This window comes from Papaver somniferum, chromosome 3 (genome assembly GCF_003573695.1).
Source record: "Papaver somniferum cultivar HN1 chromosome 3, ASM357369v1, whole genome shotgun sequence".
Lineage (NCBI taxonomy): Eukaryota > Viridiplantae > Streptophyta > Magnoliopsida > Ranunculales > Papaveraceae > Papaver > Papaver somniferum.
Genome location: NC_039360.1, coordinates 204,300,663 through 204,319,353, shown reverse-complemented (window position 1 = coordinate 204,319,353; position 18,691 = coordinate 204,300,663). Strand labels below are relative to the sequence as shown.

General features: G+C 36.5%; 1 protein-coding gene and 2 long non-coding RNA genes across 7 annotated transcripts; 1 reads left to right on the top strand and 2 right to left on the bottom strand.

Moving 5' to 3' along the window:
- Positions 1-3,968: 3,968 nt before the first annotated feature.
- LOC113362050 lies at positions 3,969-5,422 on the bottom strand. 2 transcript variants are annotated; one of them, XR_003365519.1, is made up of 3 exons: positions 5,108-5,420; positions 4,424-4,565; positions 3,969-4,178 (listed from the first exon to the last, which is right to left on the bottom strand). It is a non-coding gene; the product is annotated as an uncharacterized LOC113362050 (long non-coding RNA). The 2 variants fall into 2 exon arrangements; XR_003365518.1 differs by lacking the exon at positions 3,969-4,178 and having other exon boundaries at positions 4,220-4,565; positions 5,108-5,422.
- Positions 5,423-5,839: 417 nt separating this feature from the next.
- LOC113358465 lies at positions 5,840-7,884 on the bottom strand. Of its 4 annotated transcripts, none has more exons than XR_003364545.1 (4): positions 6,962-7,884; positions 6,698-6,815; positions 6,442-6,592; positions 5,840-6,263 (listed from the first exon to the last, which is right to left on the bottom strand). It is a non-coding gene; the product is annotated as an uncharacterized LOC113358465 (long non-coding RNA). The 4 variants fall into 4 exon arrangements; XR_003364547.1 differs by lacking the exon at positions 6,698-6,815 and having other exon boundaries at positions 6,962-7,240; positions 7,567-7,884; XR_003364544.1 differs by lacking the exon at positions 6,698-6,815.
- A 9,853-nt stretch (positions 7,885-17,737) lies between these two features.
- Positions 17,738-18,333, top strand: LOC113360551. Its single transcript, XM_026604054.1, has 2 exons — positions 17,738-17,773; positions 17,875-18,333. Exons 1-2 carry the CDS (start codon positions 17,738-17,740, stop codon positions 18,331-18,333), a joined length of 495 nt encoding a protein of 164 aa, XP_026459839.1.
- Positions 18,334-18,691: the final 358 nt, after the last annotated feature.

Below are 18,691 nucleotides of genomic sequence, written 5' to 3'. Positions count from 1 at the left end.
CCTTCATTTGAACAAATCTCATTCGTCTCAAGGAAACTCCCCAGCCTCATGGTGTTTCCTCGTATCAAAGAGATAATAAAATTTAGGAAATGTGTTGCGAGACCGAGCCCACTAGCCGGCCGGCCATGCCCTAGCCGTAGCCGGTCCCACACCTCATTATTCCTTATTATTTTATTATTTCCCTCATCCCATGAAAATTCTCTGATTTCATGATATTTCCCTCAACTCATGAAAAATAATATGAAATTAGGGAAAAACTCACGGGACGGGCTCATTGGCCGGTCCCACACGCCCTTGTCTCATTATTTTAATATTATTTGTTTCCCTCGTCTCATGGTAACTCCCTCACTTCAAGGAAAATCCTTAGTTTCAACAAACTCCTTGATTTCATGATATTTCCCTAAAATCATGAAAATAATGTAAAATTAGGGAAAGTGTCATGGGACCGTGCTCGTTGGCCGACCGGTCATGCCTTAGCCATATCCGGTCCCGTAATTCATGAATCCATATTTTATTATTATTATCTCCATAATCTTATGGGAATTCCTTGATCTCATGAAATTCCTCAGTTTTATGGTATTTCGCTCACATCAGAGAAAATATATAAAATTGCACAAAATTGGAAAATGTGTTGCGGGACCGAGCTTGCTAGCTGTCCAGCCATGCCCTAGCCGTGGCCGGTCCCACACCTTTCAATTCCCAATTAATTAATTATTTTTCATCATCTCTTGAAGATTCCACAGTTTCAGCAAAACCCTGAATCCTTCATATTTTCTCAAAATGTTGCTCAAACGCGCATCAGAAAATATCGAAACAATCAGGACTGAGACACGGACCTTATGGTGACACGGGAATGTCTCCTTGACCGACCAAGTACGGACCTGAGGCTTGAAAAGAGCCGGTCCCACGTGTTTTAACAATTTTGACCTAATTTGCTCAATTGCTCATATTGGGTCCAAACTCTTCTCGAACAACTTGGAGTTTGCTCAAACGACCATCAGCTGGTCCCATGACCACCAAGGGACGGTCTCATGCCCTCTTGGTTGGTCCCTCATCTCTCCATAATCAGGTTTTACTACCTAACGCCCACACGAGCACTATTTTAATAAATGATTAAACCAACATTTAATCATCTTTTCACCAACTGGTCTTCAAGAGATTTTGGTATTTTTCTCACTTGAGCATATGGGCATGACATGGTCGATTCTTCATCCCGTGTAGTCGGTCCCTCCTTCACTCCGTGGTTGATTTTCAATAAATCATCAATTGATTAAAAATTAGGGTTTCGAATCTAGAGCTCTGCAAAAACATGATTCTGAGCAGATTCAAACGCTAATAATTTTACGTTGATCTGATCCCATGATCAACACTTTAATAATTATGCTTGGCTCAGATGTCAGCATCTTAAACTAACATTTTTCTCAGACGAGCAATATTCTCAGACTAAGGAATATTGGTTCAACTATCAATATTCAACTATACTGACAATTCATCAAACGAGCGACATTTGCTTAGACAAGCAACATTTGCTCAGATGGGCAATATTTTGCTCGAATATTGGTTCAACTATCAATATTCAACGATTCAGAAACATTCGCTCATCTTAGGTTATCAAAATTTATTCGATACCTTTGTCTCAACAGACATGTTCAATTCATGAGTCTCAAAACATTTAGAAATCACGTTCGACTCAGCAATACGATGACTCATCGTCCCATGAAGTCGGCAACTGACTCCACAATCACGAGACATCAATCGTGTCACATGGGGGATATTAACTAGGGTTTTGGTCTGACGGTCTACGACGCGTGTGTTCATACACACGACGAGAATGTGAGAAGGTCGTGCAATCAGTTGGAGGAGTTAGGAAAGTAGTGGGTGGAAAATTAACCAAGTCTCCGCACGATAAGCAACTGGTTTTAACACGATTTCCACTTCTCCACTCTTTGACTCCAGCAACTGTCACACTTCATGGGATCAAGGTGTTTACAATTCTAGCAATATAAATAATTCTCTGGATCATGATTGAAAGACAAGACAATCTCTGGTCAAGCAGACAACACGAGATTAATAACTCAACGTCTGAACAATTACTCTCAACAAAGCAAAATTCAATCAATCAGAACTTATTTTATTTCTTCACGCAGAATACACAACACACCTACAATCTTTGATCACCATTGATCTCACACATTTCTCAGCTTTCCTCCTACAGATCGATCCATCCTCTCTTATGACCGAATTGACTCTGGAACGGCCATTGTCTTGGTTTAGGCCATAGTCCTACAGATTGATCTCTCGAACTTAAAGCACTCCCTTCTTGCAGTGCATCTGTGGGAGGTTGTGCATTTGCTCGGTTCAAGGAATTTCCTCCGCACGGTCATCTCCTCAATCCCATAAAAACCGGCAAATCGTTTTTCCCCATCTACACAAACAAAGTGTGATTACTTGATAATAGGTTCGGACTTAACCAAACTCTATAGGATCACTATCAAGTAACGCGGAGTTAACGTAAATAGAAATTTACTTTAATTATAATAAAACAATTATAAAGCAAAAGGATAAAGTAAATGACACAACAAGATTTTGTTAACGAGGAAACTGCAAATGCAGAAAAACCTCGGGACCTAGTCCAGAATTGAATAATCTCATAATTAAGCCGATATACAAAATCTAAACCAACTTCGTATAGTTAAGACCAAGCAATTACCCCTAGTTCACTTAGTTTCCTAAGTATCCCCGCGCTTCCGACTTCAATGAGTCACGCACTGGTACAATTCCTTTTGATCGTGTTCAAACAGCAAAGGAACAACGAATCTGTTTGGTAACAACTCCATTGATTCTTTCCAAGATAAAGATATCTCAAGTCATACGCAAAATCTCTTACGTTTAATCTAATAAACTCCTTTGCCTTGTTAGATCAATCTATCCAATAATTACAAAAGTAGTTAAGTTTAGATTCGCAATCAATCAGTATAGATCTCAATAGAAAATCTCCAATTAGTAAATGCACATTACTAATTTTATTCTCTAAAGATATGCATTTAATTGCTGGTAATTAAAGCATATAAAACCAAAAACCTTAATTAAAAGATTCTCAATTTATTTCGCCATAATATCTCATTGAATACTAAGGAATATATTTGAACAATAAATGATAAGAGTTATTGTGTGTGTTCAAACTATGTTGACATATTTTCACTGTAAATCCTTATTTCATATTTACATGGATTTACATTCTTGGAATCGGTTATACCACACTTGTAAACAAGTTTAGAATTGGTTTCCCTGTATTCCAAGATACTATGTGATTGATCAAATACCAAATCACATACATGGGTTCAATCGGTTCTACCAATCACTAGGATCGGTTATACCTCAATATGGAAATACTTGTGATCGGTCACACAAGTTACCAGAACCGATTACACCAGTTACCAGGATCGGTTCCATATTTCCCATGATATTGCTTTTGATCGGTCATACCAGTTACCAGAACTGGTTACCAATTACAAGGATCGATTACATCACTCTTGTGATCGATCACACCAATTACTAGGATCGGCCACACAAATTATAAGGATCAATCATACCACATATGGTGATTATTTAGGATCACTTACACTAATTAATAAAAACCAGTCATACCAAATCATAAGTCAGGCATTGTGATTAGTTATACCAAGATACATAACATAGTTACGATCGGTTCAACCATCTCACACATATTGATCATCCAAAGATTTGCAATGAAGGCCGGTGTCACTGTAGTACAGTGGTAAAGTAATTGAGTGATGACACCAGTGACCTGAGTTCGAAACTCGCCAGCATCAAATTCTTTACCGATCAAAAAAAAAGATTTACAATGAATAGACGGACCAATAAGCCTAATGATTTCCCTTTTGATTCATAAAACAAGTTCATGAATGTACTTCCTTTAACCGAATGTAAAACATTGTTTCCTATGATGAAATCTTCACCATAATCCATTCACATAATCATAACAATATATACAAGATTATGTCGATGTCATATCTACGAAGTTCAAAAAATAAGTGTCATACTTCGTAGTCTAATTCCCTAATATTATGGTCATACTATCATGATCATTTCACATCACTAGAGTATACAGCCTCGTGTCCTACATTGCACCTCAGTTTCTTTGGAGTTTGGTGATTCTGCAAGAATTTTTAAATTGGGTGTCGGTTAAGTACATATGTGCAACAAGCATTTTTTATAATAGATGCGAAAAGTAACTATTAGAGTATTCATTTAATCCCACTTATATTCTCAACTGAACTCATAAAAGTAAAAGTAATACGAAACCCAGTAAATAAAATCCATTCTTCATGAGAAGAACCCAGTGATTCATGGCAAATATCATAAGGAAAAATAAACATAAAAGAGTCCTGAGAGAGAGGACCTGCTGGTGCTAGATGAATTGCAGTAAAGAAAACCACTTCTTCTCGATGTCATATGGTTGAACCCAAAAAGCTCCCTTGAAAATGGTTATATAAGACTCCATCGAATTTCCTTTTTCCCTAATAATCACTTGCCTTGACGCCCTAAGTGAAACCATAGAAGTTAGGAACGATAATCATGAAAAACTCCCCAAAATTGGTCAAATTAATATATTTGAGTCCTACGGAAACCTAATTTACTAATGTTTATATACAGGAAACTCAAAAATAAGGTGATTCAGAAAGATTACCTATTTAAGACAGAAACTCACTATTTGTCAATGGAAAAAGATAATTAGACGGAAACAAAGACTTCAATCGACAAAATACCGTCAAAGTTTTTCGATCGGGATGAAAACTAAAAACGCCAACATACTCTTAAGAATTTATTACAACTAATTTTTTTTCTTTTATTGTTACAATCGAAAATGAGATCCAAACTAATGTAAAGACATATTGAAAAAACAAACAGTGAATAACAAAAAAAAAAAAAACTAAAAACCATCGTTTTCATAAATCCACATAAAGAGATAACCAAAAATGATATGTTGGATACCATGATCAGAATTCCTCATAAAAATTGATAACCCTATAGATGAACATCAATTGAAATAAATTGAATTTGAGAGGAAAAAAAAAAGGAAAACCTTTATCTGGACGACAGATATCTCCGGTAAAAGCAGCCATGAGTTTAGAATTGCAACTTTGCAGGTCCAAACAGCCTAATTGACTGTGTAGTTTGAGATTCGAGTATTGATGAAATCCTAGTAGTATAAAGATATGATAAAGGAAAAGAAAGTATCTAATAGTCTGATCTAAAGAGAAAGGAGAACAGAAACGGCACGAAACATGACCTGCGTTGATGTACATTGATTGCCAAAGAGAGGAAAAACGCATGTGATATTCAATGCGAAGAATAAGAGTAAATGGGAATATGTAACTGATATTCTTTTACTTAATGAGAATATTAGCATTGTAATCTGGACCATTCTTTATGTGGTGAAACTATAGAGGTACGTACAATTAATCGATCATGTATTTGCTCCGTCATATGGAAGAACACATATCAGCTGATCAATCGGAACCGTTTTTTATATGTCCGAATTGTAGATGGTTGTCCATATGAAAAAACATTGTTGTCCCTTATAATATACTAGTAGATTGCCCGTGCCATAATGGCACGGGATTTTTGTGGTGGCGGTGGTGCTGGGCATTATCAACTTGGTTATACTCATCTTATTGTTTTCTGTTGAGTACCATCTTCATAGTCGACTAAGATGGTTCTGATGTTCTGGTGATACTCTATACTATTTGTACATGTGACTGTACTATAAACACCTTCGTATTTGTACGATTTCTTGTTGCAAATAATAATTCACTAAAATCAAAATAAACCAATTTAGGAATCTATTATATGGGGACTCAAATGTCAGAATCATACCACATTGTGAATCCCTGATTAACAACCCGATTTCCATAACTTAAAATGCAATTATTTGAACCCAGCTATGTTGTCAGTTGAACAACACCCATAATTTATTTGTTGGCACAATATGTTGTCTATGGAACAAAAGAGGATTACTGGTCCGTTTTCCTGTGTTGATGATCCCTTGTCTTTAATTTCTGCAGCCTTTCCGCCACATCGTCGTTCCTGGGAGAGAAAAATGGCTTTCTCAGTCGGCATATTTTGGCATAGGGATGTTCATGTTTTCAAACCCCGAAATATGCATATAATATCAAATGTTTCGGCACATTTTGGCATGGAAGATGCAAGTTGACTTTCTGTTCTGGACTCTCTCCCACCTGCAAAATCATGTGTATAATGAACACTCTTTTTCCATGGTGAGCACTTTAAACGTTGTTCGAATGTATAATCTTGTTAGACGACACAGTGGTAAGAAAGCAAGTAAATCGCAAAACGCAATCCGTTCATTAACTTCATTTATCATTCCTTTTATTTCTCCATTCATCTAATTCATACCTGTAGCTACTCTGCAAAAGTCTTTTTCTCCTCTTTTCTGCTTTCTAGCCTCATTTTTTGCATCAGCTTCACGACGTTTAAATCACTCCATAAATAGAACTTCTAATTGATGCTACAACAATCTCTTTTCTGCAACCTTTTTGGACCTCATCTGCAACACATTCCAATTGAGTGATTTAGACTAAACTGATTTAGCAAACGAATATATTACCAACAGTAGCCAACAGGAATGGTGAAACAATGTCCCTCTTATTACCATGTGCATGTATTTTTGGTATACACTGAACCCTATAACAAAAGATATTGATTCTCTTTGAGTTCTCTCTATAATGGATCTTCTAAATCCCCAGCCTCTCATGTTCACAGCTGGAAAACTGAATTGCACAGGATAGACTATGTAAATGTACATTATCCCACAGTCTGGTTTTTTTCTTTTCAGGTCCTTACTTATGCGCTGAGCATTTACTAAAGATGAGATGAGCAGTTACTAAAGATATGTCATTGAATTTAGTAAGCTTACAACTGGCTTCACGATCCTCTAGTTAGCGATTTGCTGCACTAATTCTTGCGCGATAAGCGCAGGACGTCATTCATTGCGCTCATGTCTTTCGCCTTTCGTAGTTGAATCTAGTTTTGCCATATATTGAGCACGACGCAGCCACCTTTCTTTTTCAGTATCACTCTCAGTTAAGTCTCAAACTTGAGCTAAATCAGTAAGTCTCGGACTTTGTCGTGGATGAGAACTCGTCCATCCACAGGTGTAACAGAAGACGTTAACGCAATAAACAATGTTGGTATTCTATTAGAAAATTAGACAAACAGGTGATGTTCCATAACAATGGTAAAAGAAACATGGATAGAACAACAATCAAATTCCAAAACAATGGAATTCAATGCATGAGATTGTACATATAGAAAAAATCCCATGTCTGAAATTCCAAAACAATGGAATAAACAATCGAAATCCCATGTCTGAAATTCCAAAACTTAGTATCTACATTCAAAATTCGCCACTACTTTTTATCTAAGCATAATAAAATTGACATACATAATAGGCCCTTTCCCTTTAACTTTCAAGCTGAGACGAGATTAAGAAATTCATTAAGAAAGTCATGTAACCCTCACCTGAACTCCTCAACCTTGAGTAAGCAGAGAACGAAGATGGTGACAGTGGTGGTGGTTCAATCAATCACCCAATTTCGATGTAAAAAGCAAAAAACGAAGTTGGTGATGGTGGTGGTGGTTCGATCAATTCACCCAATTCGAATTACAGGTTAGAGATGATTGAATTTTCAATCAATCAAATCAAAACTATGAACTAAATTCGAAATTGAGTAACGATTATTCGAAATTTAGAATGAAAATTTGACAAAGATGAAGAGAGATTTCAATGGAGAAGAAAGGAATCGAGAGAGAAGAGGGAAGTTTTGGTGCTGTTCGATATTGTGTTAGTAGAAAGAGTAATAGAAATGGCAATTTACCCTTAGTTTGAGTAAAAATAACGAAATATGATGCAGACGCAGGCATAAATGAAAACACGGAGGGGCATTATAAGTCTGTTTTGTCCCTATATCAGTAAACATTTACGTTATTATCAGCGAGGAAATGAACGCGGAAGGATAGTTCCGTCCTTTCATCGTTGACCCAAAAAAGTTTGGGACAACAAACAAATTATTTTGTGTTATATTATCCTCGCGTTTTTAGGGGCCACTCAAAAGGATTTAGGGGTCAACAATAAAACAAAAAAGGTCACCCAAAGGGAAAATGTAGCCAACCCTTATCTCGCGTAATTCGTAATGGCGAAATTACCCTTATATATTCGGAGGATATGATAACATTGTTACCCTCCGAATGCAATCGGAAGCCAAAATATTTCTCAGACTTCCGATTGTAGTCGGTGCAGTATTTCTTGGTTCGAGTTTTGGATTCAGCGTTAATCGGGAGTTAAATATATTACAAAACCTACCGATTATAAGTTGCCGCAAATTCAAATTTTGAAAGCTACCATAATAGGTAGATATGCTAAATACAATACCTACCGATTATTGGTTTCTCCACATTCAACTTTCGTCAAATTAGCCGTTGGAGTTTTTGGGAAAAACAAAAAGAGTCGTTGGACCCTAAACCTATATGAAGAAACTCATATCTATCACCCCAATTGCACCAAACTCTTTCCTCTCTTCAGTTTTAATTTTCATAACAAAAAACATGGATATTGCTTTTGCCGAAGAAGAAGATTGTGCTATTTATAGAGCGTGGGTTGTGGTAACTACTCATGATCGTGTTCACAAGCTCCACAAATCGGAATCCGAAGAGCAGATATGGAAACGTATCTTAATGGTATTTGAGGCCTTAGATGGTAATCCAATTCGAAGATCATCCAATGACATTAAGATGAGAAAGAATGCGCTCGATAAGGAGATTGACAAACTTGAAGATGAGGAACGGTTTGTTAGGAACGCTTTTCCTTGGTGGACGTATGAAAAACGAGTAAGTATCTTTGTAACTCCAACTCACATTAACAAAAGTTAGTACTAACTTGTTACTCATTCGTAATTTCAAAGAAATCTTGCGGATCGCCGATATGTGGACCTCTACGGGAAACGATTTGAACATGAAGGATGCTACAAAATCAAGAGGGACAATTTCTATGGTCACTGGAAGTTATGATCTGTTTTAATACTTTTATGGTCAATTAGGAGTATGGATTTAGGTGCTTTTGACGAAATTGTAAGGTTAAGGCCGTTTGAATTTTATGTAATGGATGTAATCGGAGTATTATTAATATAAAAACTAGCCGATTATACGAAATCGGTAGATTATTTTGTTAAACAAACTACCGATTGTAATATTCGGTTATGTTATGAGTCAACTTTCTTTCCGATTATGGTGTTGTTTGGTTCCGATTGTAATATTCGGTTAGAATAATCGAAAGGGTAATAAAAACTAAACTTCCGATTATGGTTTGTTTTGAACTTATAATATTCGGAGGATAAATTTTTTGTAAAGTTCCGATTGTACGATGGCCCAAAAATCAGAATTTGGGAAAAACTGATACTTTTCAAATTTTGAAATTGAAATAATCGGAAGTTAAACAGTTACCCAAACTTCCGAATATGGGTTGTCTAACCTTCTATATTGGCCCTTGGAACCACCTAGAGCCATGGCGTGGTTTGTTTTGAACTTGTAATATTCGGAGGATAAATTTTTTTGTAAAGTTCCGAATGTACGATGGCCCAAAAATCAGAATTTGGGAAAAACTGATACTTTTCAAATTTTGAAATTGAAATAATCGGAAGTTAAACAGTTACCCAAACTTCCGAATATGGGCTGTCTAACCTTCTATATTGGCCCTTGGAACCACCTAGAGCCATGGCGTGGTTTGTTTTGAACTTGTAATATTCGGAGGATAAATTTTTTTGTAAAGTTCCGATTGTACGATGGCCCAAAAATCATAATTTGGGAAAAACTGATACTTTTCAAATTTTGAAATTGAATTAATCGGAAGTTAAACAGTTACGCAAACTTCTGAATATGGGATGTCTAACCTTCTATATTGTCCCTTGGAACCACCTAGAGCCATGGCGTGGTTTGTTTTGAACTTGTAATATTCGGAGGATAATTTTTTTTGTAAAGTTCCGATTGTACGATGGCCCAAAAATCAGAATTTGGGAAAAACTGATACTTTTCAAATTTTGAAATTGAATTAATCGGAAGTTAAACAGTTACCCAAACTTCCGAATATGGGTTGTCTAACCTTCTATATTGGCCCTTGGAACCACCTAGATCCATGGCGTGGTTTGTTTTGAACTTGTAATATTCGGAGGATAAATTTTTTTGTAAAGTTCCGATTGTACGATGGCCCAAAAATCAGAATTTTGGAAAAACTGATACTTTTCAAATTTTGAAATTGAATTAATCGGAAGTTAAACAGTTACCCAAATTTCCGAACATGGGCTGTCTAACCTTCTATATTGGCCCTTGGAACCACCTAGAGCCATGGCGTGGTTTGTTTTGAACTTGTAATATTCGGAGGATAAATTTATTTGTAAAGTTTCAATTGTACGATGGCCCAAAAATCAGAATTTGGGAAAAACTGATACTTTTCAAATTTTGAAATTGAAATAATCGGAAGTTAAATTAGTTACCAAATCTTCCGAATATAACACACAAATCATTGTCATTTGAACTTGTCTAACTTAGTTACCCAAACAAATTTCCGAATGTACAACAAAAATCATTGTCATTTATCTGCTCTTCTTTACTTTACGACCGTGACTACCTCCCAGTCCTGCACGACCACGGGTTTGAGCACCTTCAGTTGGAGCAGCTTCAGCGCTCGATGAAGCTCGAGTTCTTTTACCCGTCTTTGATACTTCCACCTTGGGAGGATGCCTCTTCGTGACTTTCTCCCCAAACTGGGCAGCATAATCTTCGTTATCCATATTATCAACTAGATCTCTAGCCTCTTTGATCTTCTCAGCTGGCATGGGATCTCCGCTTTTCAGGCATGCAGTTAACATTTTGGAAACACGCTTGAACCTATTCACCTGTTTTTTATACGTAATGACATAACATCAAACGATAATTACCTAAGATTTATAGGAATCATATAAAATGAACAAAAATATAAGAACACCAACCAGTCTATCATAACCAGCTGGTTTGTCTTTGATGATACAATTATAACTTGAACCCGCCGCAGTAGTGTTGGATTTGATTTCACGGATAACGAAAGGATGTGATACCTTGTTATGCCAACTCATATAGTCTGGAGAAATTTCATCACCTCGGTTGGTTCGTCTACCAGTGTCGATAATGAAGTCATTCCTCTTATCCCAGTTATCAAGAACAGTAGGTGGGCCTGTGTGAACAATTGTAAGATTATCACCACTAGAAGAGCACAACTCCAACTCCAATTTGTAGTAATCCCCCATTTTCTCCAGAGTTTGTTGTTGTATATACCCGTGTTGTCGCGTCACCCCAGAGGGGTTATACATCACATATCCTGTGGGGTGCCACAATGGTCCAAAATAAATGGACAAGTCCGACCGAAAATTTATATGCCCACTGGCTCGATCTTCCTTGTATGGATCAAAGCATACGTCCGAGGCCTTCAATTGGTCCAAAATCTCCCTCATGCGAATCAACTGCTGCTCTTTTGTCCTAGAACGGTTGTCTTCAAATATATATTTTGTTCCTCTAGGAGTACCTTTGCACCACCCCGGGTTCTCTCCGGCCAACTTCAGGATAGGGAAGTGGTCATGCCTATATACATAAGAAATCAAGTTATAGTAAATAGATTGTGTATATTCGGTAGTAATTTCCAAACATAATTTCCGATTATATATAATCGGAAACAAAACTGAGTACCTATCTACCGAATACCCAACATTCGGAAATAGATATGGATCATTTCCTACCGAATATGCGTCATTTGGAGTTCAGTAACCTATAGTTTTATGGCCTGTATATTCGGTAGTAATATCAAAAAAATATTTCCGATTATATATAATTTGAAATAAAACTAAGTACCTAGCCACCGAATAACAAACATTCGGAACATAAGATGGATCAATTCCTACCGAATATGCGTCCTTTGGAGTTCAGTAACCTCTAGTTTTTCTGGCCTGTATATTCGGTGGTAATATCAAAAACATATTTCCGATTATATATAGTCGGAAATAAAACTAAGTACCTAGCCACCGAATAACGAACATTCGGAAAATAAGATGGATCAATTCCTACCGAATATGCGTCCTTTGGAGTTATGAATATGCGTCCTTTGGAGTTATGAATATGCATCATATGTATTGTCTACCGAATAACTATAGAGTGAGTTATAGAGTTAAAGAAAAAACCTGCAATATAGCCACGTTCCCGGAAACTTGGCAGGTTCCTAGCCTCGACGCCTTTCTCAACTCTTCCATCAAGAATGCTAGGCATGTCGTGCCCCAAGAATAGTCACCGACTTCATGGAGAGGATCCAAAAGTTGTATAAGGTTGGCGTCGATCCGGTTACCAGAAGTATTGGGGAATATGACACATCCCAATACACAGAGGAGATATGCAGTGGCAGCGTGGTTCACTTGCTCATCAGTTAACGTTCCATTCTTTTCCTTCTCCAAGGTGCCTCGGAACATATTCATCAAAGCTATAATGTTGATCTGTCTTGTTCTATAACTGGCATGCCTCCTAAACTCTGTTGTTGTTGTCTTTTCATCCCAACCTAAGCACTTGTTAGTTAGAGAATAAAGTTGTGCCCAACTTAACTGCTTTGTGTAGTTAAACTTCACAGCTGTGCCTTGGTCGGGAAGGTTAAGAATCTGCACAACATCATCTGGGGTGATCGTCATCTCCCCAAACGGCATATGGAAAGTATCGGTCTCAGGATACATTCTCTCCACGAACGCCGATATGGACACACGATCATGTTCCAACAATGAATTCTCGGCGGCATTAGCTAACCCCGAGTTGGCAACAATTGTCTTGAACCTTTCACATTCACCGGATAAAGGCCACGCAAGCATTTTTGTTGGTGCGGCGGTAGGTTTGAGTAGACGGACCGCATCTTGATGATCCTATTAAAGTACATAAAAAAATCCTTAATACAAGTATTACGATATAACACATAGACAATACATTAATAAAAAATAGTAATTTTATTACCTCGGTTTCATATATTTCTCTGGCCCATGAGTCTTTGTATCCAAATAGCAATTTTCCTCCATCCGCTGGTAGTCCAAGGATTGTGCCTGCTGGAATACCCTTCTTCTTCAAGTGCTGAGGGACAAGATGTGATGCTTTCTTAGCAATATCCTTCCTTACAACATCTTTTCCTTTTTTGGCTTTTTGGGTACCACTTGGTTGTCCTTCTTCTTCTACTCTTTCCACTGGATCAACTGGTTCAACACTTGGTCCTGCACTTTGTTGAGCGGCTTGTTCAACACTTGGTCGCACCCCTTGTTCACTGCCTTGTTGTTCAACAGTTGGTTTCACTCCTTGTTGACTGCTTTGTTCTTGTTCGCTTTGTTGAGCACCTGAATTATCTTTGGCACTCCTTTACCTCCTAGCACTAGCTGTCACTTTCTTCCTCCCTTCTCGACTTTTTCTAAACAACAAAGAAAGGAACAATATTTACAAACTATACAATCGAAAGACAAAGTATGGAAATATAACCCGAATGTACACATTCGGACGTAAGAAGACACATATTGTTCCCGAATACAAAACAATCGGAAGCTAACTAAACATATTTGCAACCGAATATACATCAATTGGAGTTCAGAAGCTGTAAATTTTTCATCCTACACAATCGTAAGACAAAGTGCACATCTATAACCCGAATGTACAAATTCGGAAGTAAGAAGACACATATTTTTTCCGAATGAAAAACAATCGGAATATAACTAAACATGTTTATAACCGAATATTCATCAACTGGAGTTCAGAAACTCTAAAATTTTATCCTACACAATCGGAGGTATAAAACATTATATTGTCTTCCGAATAAATACTGGCCCCAAAATGGGATTTTTCCTATATCAGAAATTTTGAGATTTTTTAAATATATACATTCGGTAGTGAGTGTTCTTCCGAATACTTTGTGTCTACTTAAATATATTCGGTAGCCAAAAAATTCATTAAACTACCGATTAATAGCAGTTTGTATCCAGGAAGATATGGCCACCAATATTCGGCAGATAATCATCAAATCTTTCTTCCGAATACTGTCGATGTTCTTGAAAAATGAAGAACACGACTACATTCGGAAGTAAATGAGCATGCATATCGTCCGAATCTGGATAAATAACCGAAAACCCTAGAAAAAAATTTTCTCGATTCGACGAATTAAAGCGAAATAAACCCCAAAAATGATAGATTCTTACCTAATTGGGGCCATTTGAAGTTGACGAAGTGTTTGAGTCTCGGAATCGCCACCACCGACTACATTGTCGGGTACTTGTTCTTCGCGTTCTTCTTCATTTGCAGCAAGAATTTCTTTATTTCTTGCTAAAATTCCAATGTTTGGATCGATACCCCAAGCAACATTTTTGGTTTTAGGTCTGTGGGTTTCATTTCTCTTATCCATTGTTTTATAATCGAATCGACGATGTTTTGATTTTACGATTCGCGGTGATGTTTCGGTTGAACGAGGAAAAAAAAAATTTCTTCCACAATCGGAAGATAATATGAAACTGGAAGAAGAAGAGTTGAAATGAGTAGAATTGTTTTTGATTTGGTTTTTATATAGTTTTACCAGAAGGGAATTTTTGTAACTTCAATATCATATAGGGTACCCCTTAACTAGAGTCTTTGGCTGGGTATAAATTGATGGCCCCTAAATCCTTTGGGGTGGCCCTTAAAACGCCAGGTATATTATAGACTAGGATACGAGGGCACGGGCTTTGATTCAGAATGTTTGCTTCACTTGTTCGATTAGTTATATTATTGTGAATCATACTCCTTAGGAATTCAATGTGGAATAAGACATCATTATTGTGACGATTTCACAATACCATGAATTTGTATCATGTATATTATTTTATATCATTAGTTGTTAGTGTGATGGACCTGATGATCGATTTATCAACAATGAAATTAACAATGAAACATTTTTCCACCATTGTTTTTATGTTTATGAAGTTGTAAAATGTGATGGTCCTATTTCTATACCACCAAATTATCATTTACCGTTTTTCTACCCATTGCAATCATTCGATGATGCATGTGAATGCAGTTCAATTACTTCGATTTACTGAAATTTTTTAGTATTCCTACTTATAATTAAAGTGAATCTCCAACAATATTATTATTAATTCGGTTAGAGTGTCAATTCGTATACGTTAACCCAGAAAACTCAACTACATATGTGTCTCCCAGTAAAGAGATCTTGTGGTTGCTCATATTCCCGTCATTCGATTGTAGCCTCCCTTTGTCATTGCTTGAATAGTTCTATCAATTTTTCCATTTGGTTTTATTAGTGTAACCTTCGAAGAAAATTAGGGAAGTATGTTAGATTCTATTGGTACAGAACGACTGTTAAACCTAAAACGTGTTCCAATTATGGTAGCCTTCTTAAATTCCTATCCATCGGCGGTCAACCTATGAGGGAGGTAATGTATTTCCATGGTATTTTTTGGTCCTCTTTTATGTTCTTGGTGTATGACAATTTTTCAATAAACTTTCATTAACCATAAATTTTGCAAGCGATACGTGAAAATATGATTGATACCATCAGATTTCAACCGAAGATTGTGAAGTGACACATGAGAGGGTGTTCTGTGATCATTCTATTTTAAAATCCTACATGAAGGATGTGCCCATCAAATCCTCATATGGGTATCAGTAGGCATAAGCTGGTCAATCAATGGTTCTTGATATTCTAATGTATTTTTTTCCCATCGAATATAATTCAAAACCAATCACATCCTCTTGGAGTCATAGGATCTAGGGGTGGGAAAGTATGGATCTTAAAAACGGCTTCCCTTCAGATTTCGTGTTAGAAAAACTTTTGCTTATTGTCAGATTCCTGGACAATAATGATATATAAATCTAATGCGAAGGCTTCTAATGATCCATACCATAAAAAATATACCAAAAACCAAAAGAGTTCTTTATAAGAAATGTATTTTTGTCTGACATTTCCCTAAAAAAGGAAGCAAAAAAATAAAATCTCTAAGATATGCCTGCACCGTATGAAGAGATGTAATTTCAAGGTTCATATAATATAAAGAAAAAGAATATTAATCGGGAATCCTCAATCCATTTGATACCAATGGTGTTTTTCCTCAGGATTCCTCAATCTATATTATAAGGGACAATTGTGTTTTTCCATATGGATGGTTATCTACATTTGGGACACATAAAGGACGGTCTAGATTTAAGTTTTTCAATCTACATTTTTATCATATAAAGAAGGGTTGAGATTGAGCCCCAGATTTTATATTTATAATATGTGGCACAATCTAGATCACTACTTGGATGCTAAAAATGTAAATTGAAAATATTAAATCTGGGGCTCAATCTCAACCCTTCTTTATATGATAAAAATGTAGATTGAAAAATGATATGGGTATTAGAAAACCTAATATAAGAGTAAAAATGAATACAGAACAATCATATTTGAATATCTTTTAACTTCAAACGAAAAAACAAAATTCTTATCACAAAATACGACATTAAGGAAGGCATGAGGCACCACCATTCTTTTATATGCTAAAAATGTAGATTTTGATTATGAAAGGGATTAAGTTAAAAGGGAATTTAATTTTGAATAAAAGAAATGGTTTCACATTAAATGGGAAAAGTAACTCCCAAATAAATTACATTAAGAGGGTGGAGAGGAAATTCAAAAACTTATTAAATATGTGGCACAATCTAGATCACTATTTGGATGCTAAAAATGTAAATTGAAAATATTAAATCTGGGGCTCAATATCAACCCTTCTTTATATGATAAAAATGTAGATTGAAAAACTTAAATCTAGACCGTCCTTTATGTGTCCCAAATGTAGATAACCGTCCATATGGAAAAATACCATTGTCCCTTATAATATAAATAGATACACAATAGGTGATCATTTTACACTTTCCACAATAGGGTCATTCACTGTAGGGTTCGTGCAAATGTATTTACTTTGCCTCCTAATCCTAAGGCTAGTTATATATTTTCTTACATACACAGATTTCATATCCGACAAATAACGTTGTGAATCAAACTAAAATGGTATTAAAACGCATGAACTATTTACGCCTTTATATATATGATTCAATCCCGGACATTAGTTGAATATCCTACATAACATAATCATCGTGTTATACAAAAAACTACTGAAACCAACACACAACAGATCATTGTGAATGGAATAAATTTGTGTTTGGGAATTTCCAAAGGAAGATTGAGGAAAATCTTGTTGAAATTCAGAGACTTGATAGAGAGGTACAGTCGCATGGTCTTTCAGACACTTTTCAGTCATCAATTCTAAAGGCTAAAGGAGAGTTTCATAAGTTGTCAAAAATGAAAGAAATTTACTGGAGGCAACAGTCAAGAATTGAATGGTTTATTCAAAATGAGATGAATACGAAATTTTTCCACAAGCGTGCTTCCTCTCGTCAAAGAAGTAATTCCTTTTCGCAATTGAATGTTAATGGTTCTCTCACCTCCGACAAGACAATTGTTAAGAATGCAATTGTTAAGTTTTATTCTGAATTATACAAGGAGGAGGCAACTTCTAGACCGCAACTAGATGGATAGCAGCGTGTACAAAACATGTTTATTTTTCAGTGCTAGTCAATGGCTCCTCAAATGGGAGATTTGGAAGAACGAAAGGTTTGAGACAAGGGGATCCCTTGTCTCCTTTCCTTTTCATTCTTGTGGCAGAATCTCTGAATCTTATGATTCAAAAAGCATATAATATGGGTTGGATGCAGGGTTTTGAAGTTGTGCAAGGAGGAACAGTGGTGAGTCACTTACAATTCGCAGACAACACACTTGTGTTCTTGCAACCCCATTCATCTCAAATCTCCCATCTCAGAAATGTGCTACTGTGGTTTGATATAATTTCCGGTTTGACGGTTAATTTTAAGAAGACTTCCATTATTCCAGTCGGCAATGTTCCCCAGGTAAACTCCCTCGCTCGATCTTTTGGCTACAGAATTGACAATTTCCCATTTCCTTATTTAGGTTTGCCTTTGGGTGATTCCTATATGTCTAAAGCTAAATGGGATATTGTTATCGAGAGGGTGGAGGCGAGACTTAATTCTTCGTCAGCAATATATTTGTCTAGGGGAAGGAAGCTAGTTATTATTCATGATGTTCTTCAAGCTTTACCGGTGTACCTCATGTCCCTGTTTGTGGCCTCGGTTTCTGTTATTGAGAAACTAGAATAACTTTTTAGGAATTTTCTATGGAATGACAGGGAGGGAAATCATAAAACTCATTTAGTTAAAGGGGAAGTGGTTACATGTGATAAATATAAAGGAGGTATGGGGGTAAAGAATCTAAAAATGATGAATATTGCACTCATCATGAAGTGGTTGTGACGTTTCGGATGTGAAAAAACGCTCTTTGGAGGACAATTGTGGCAGAGAAGCACGGTGAAGATCCTCTTGGGTGGTCTACTAAGATGCCAAAATCAGCTTATGGTTGTAGTATTTGGAAAGGAGTATGCAAGTTTTATGAGGACTTTAAGTCCAATTGCATGATGCAGGTATGTGATGGAAACCACACTAGTTTTTGGAGTGATAG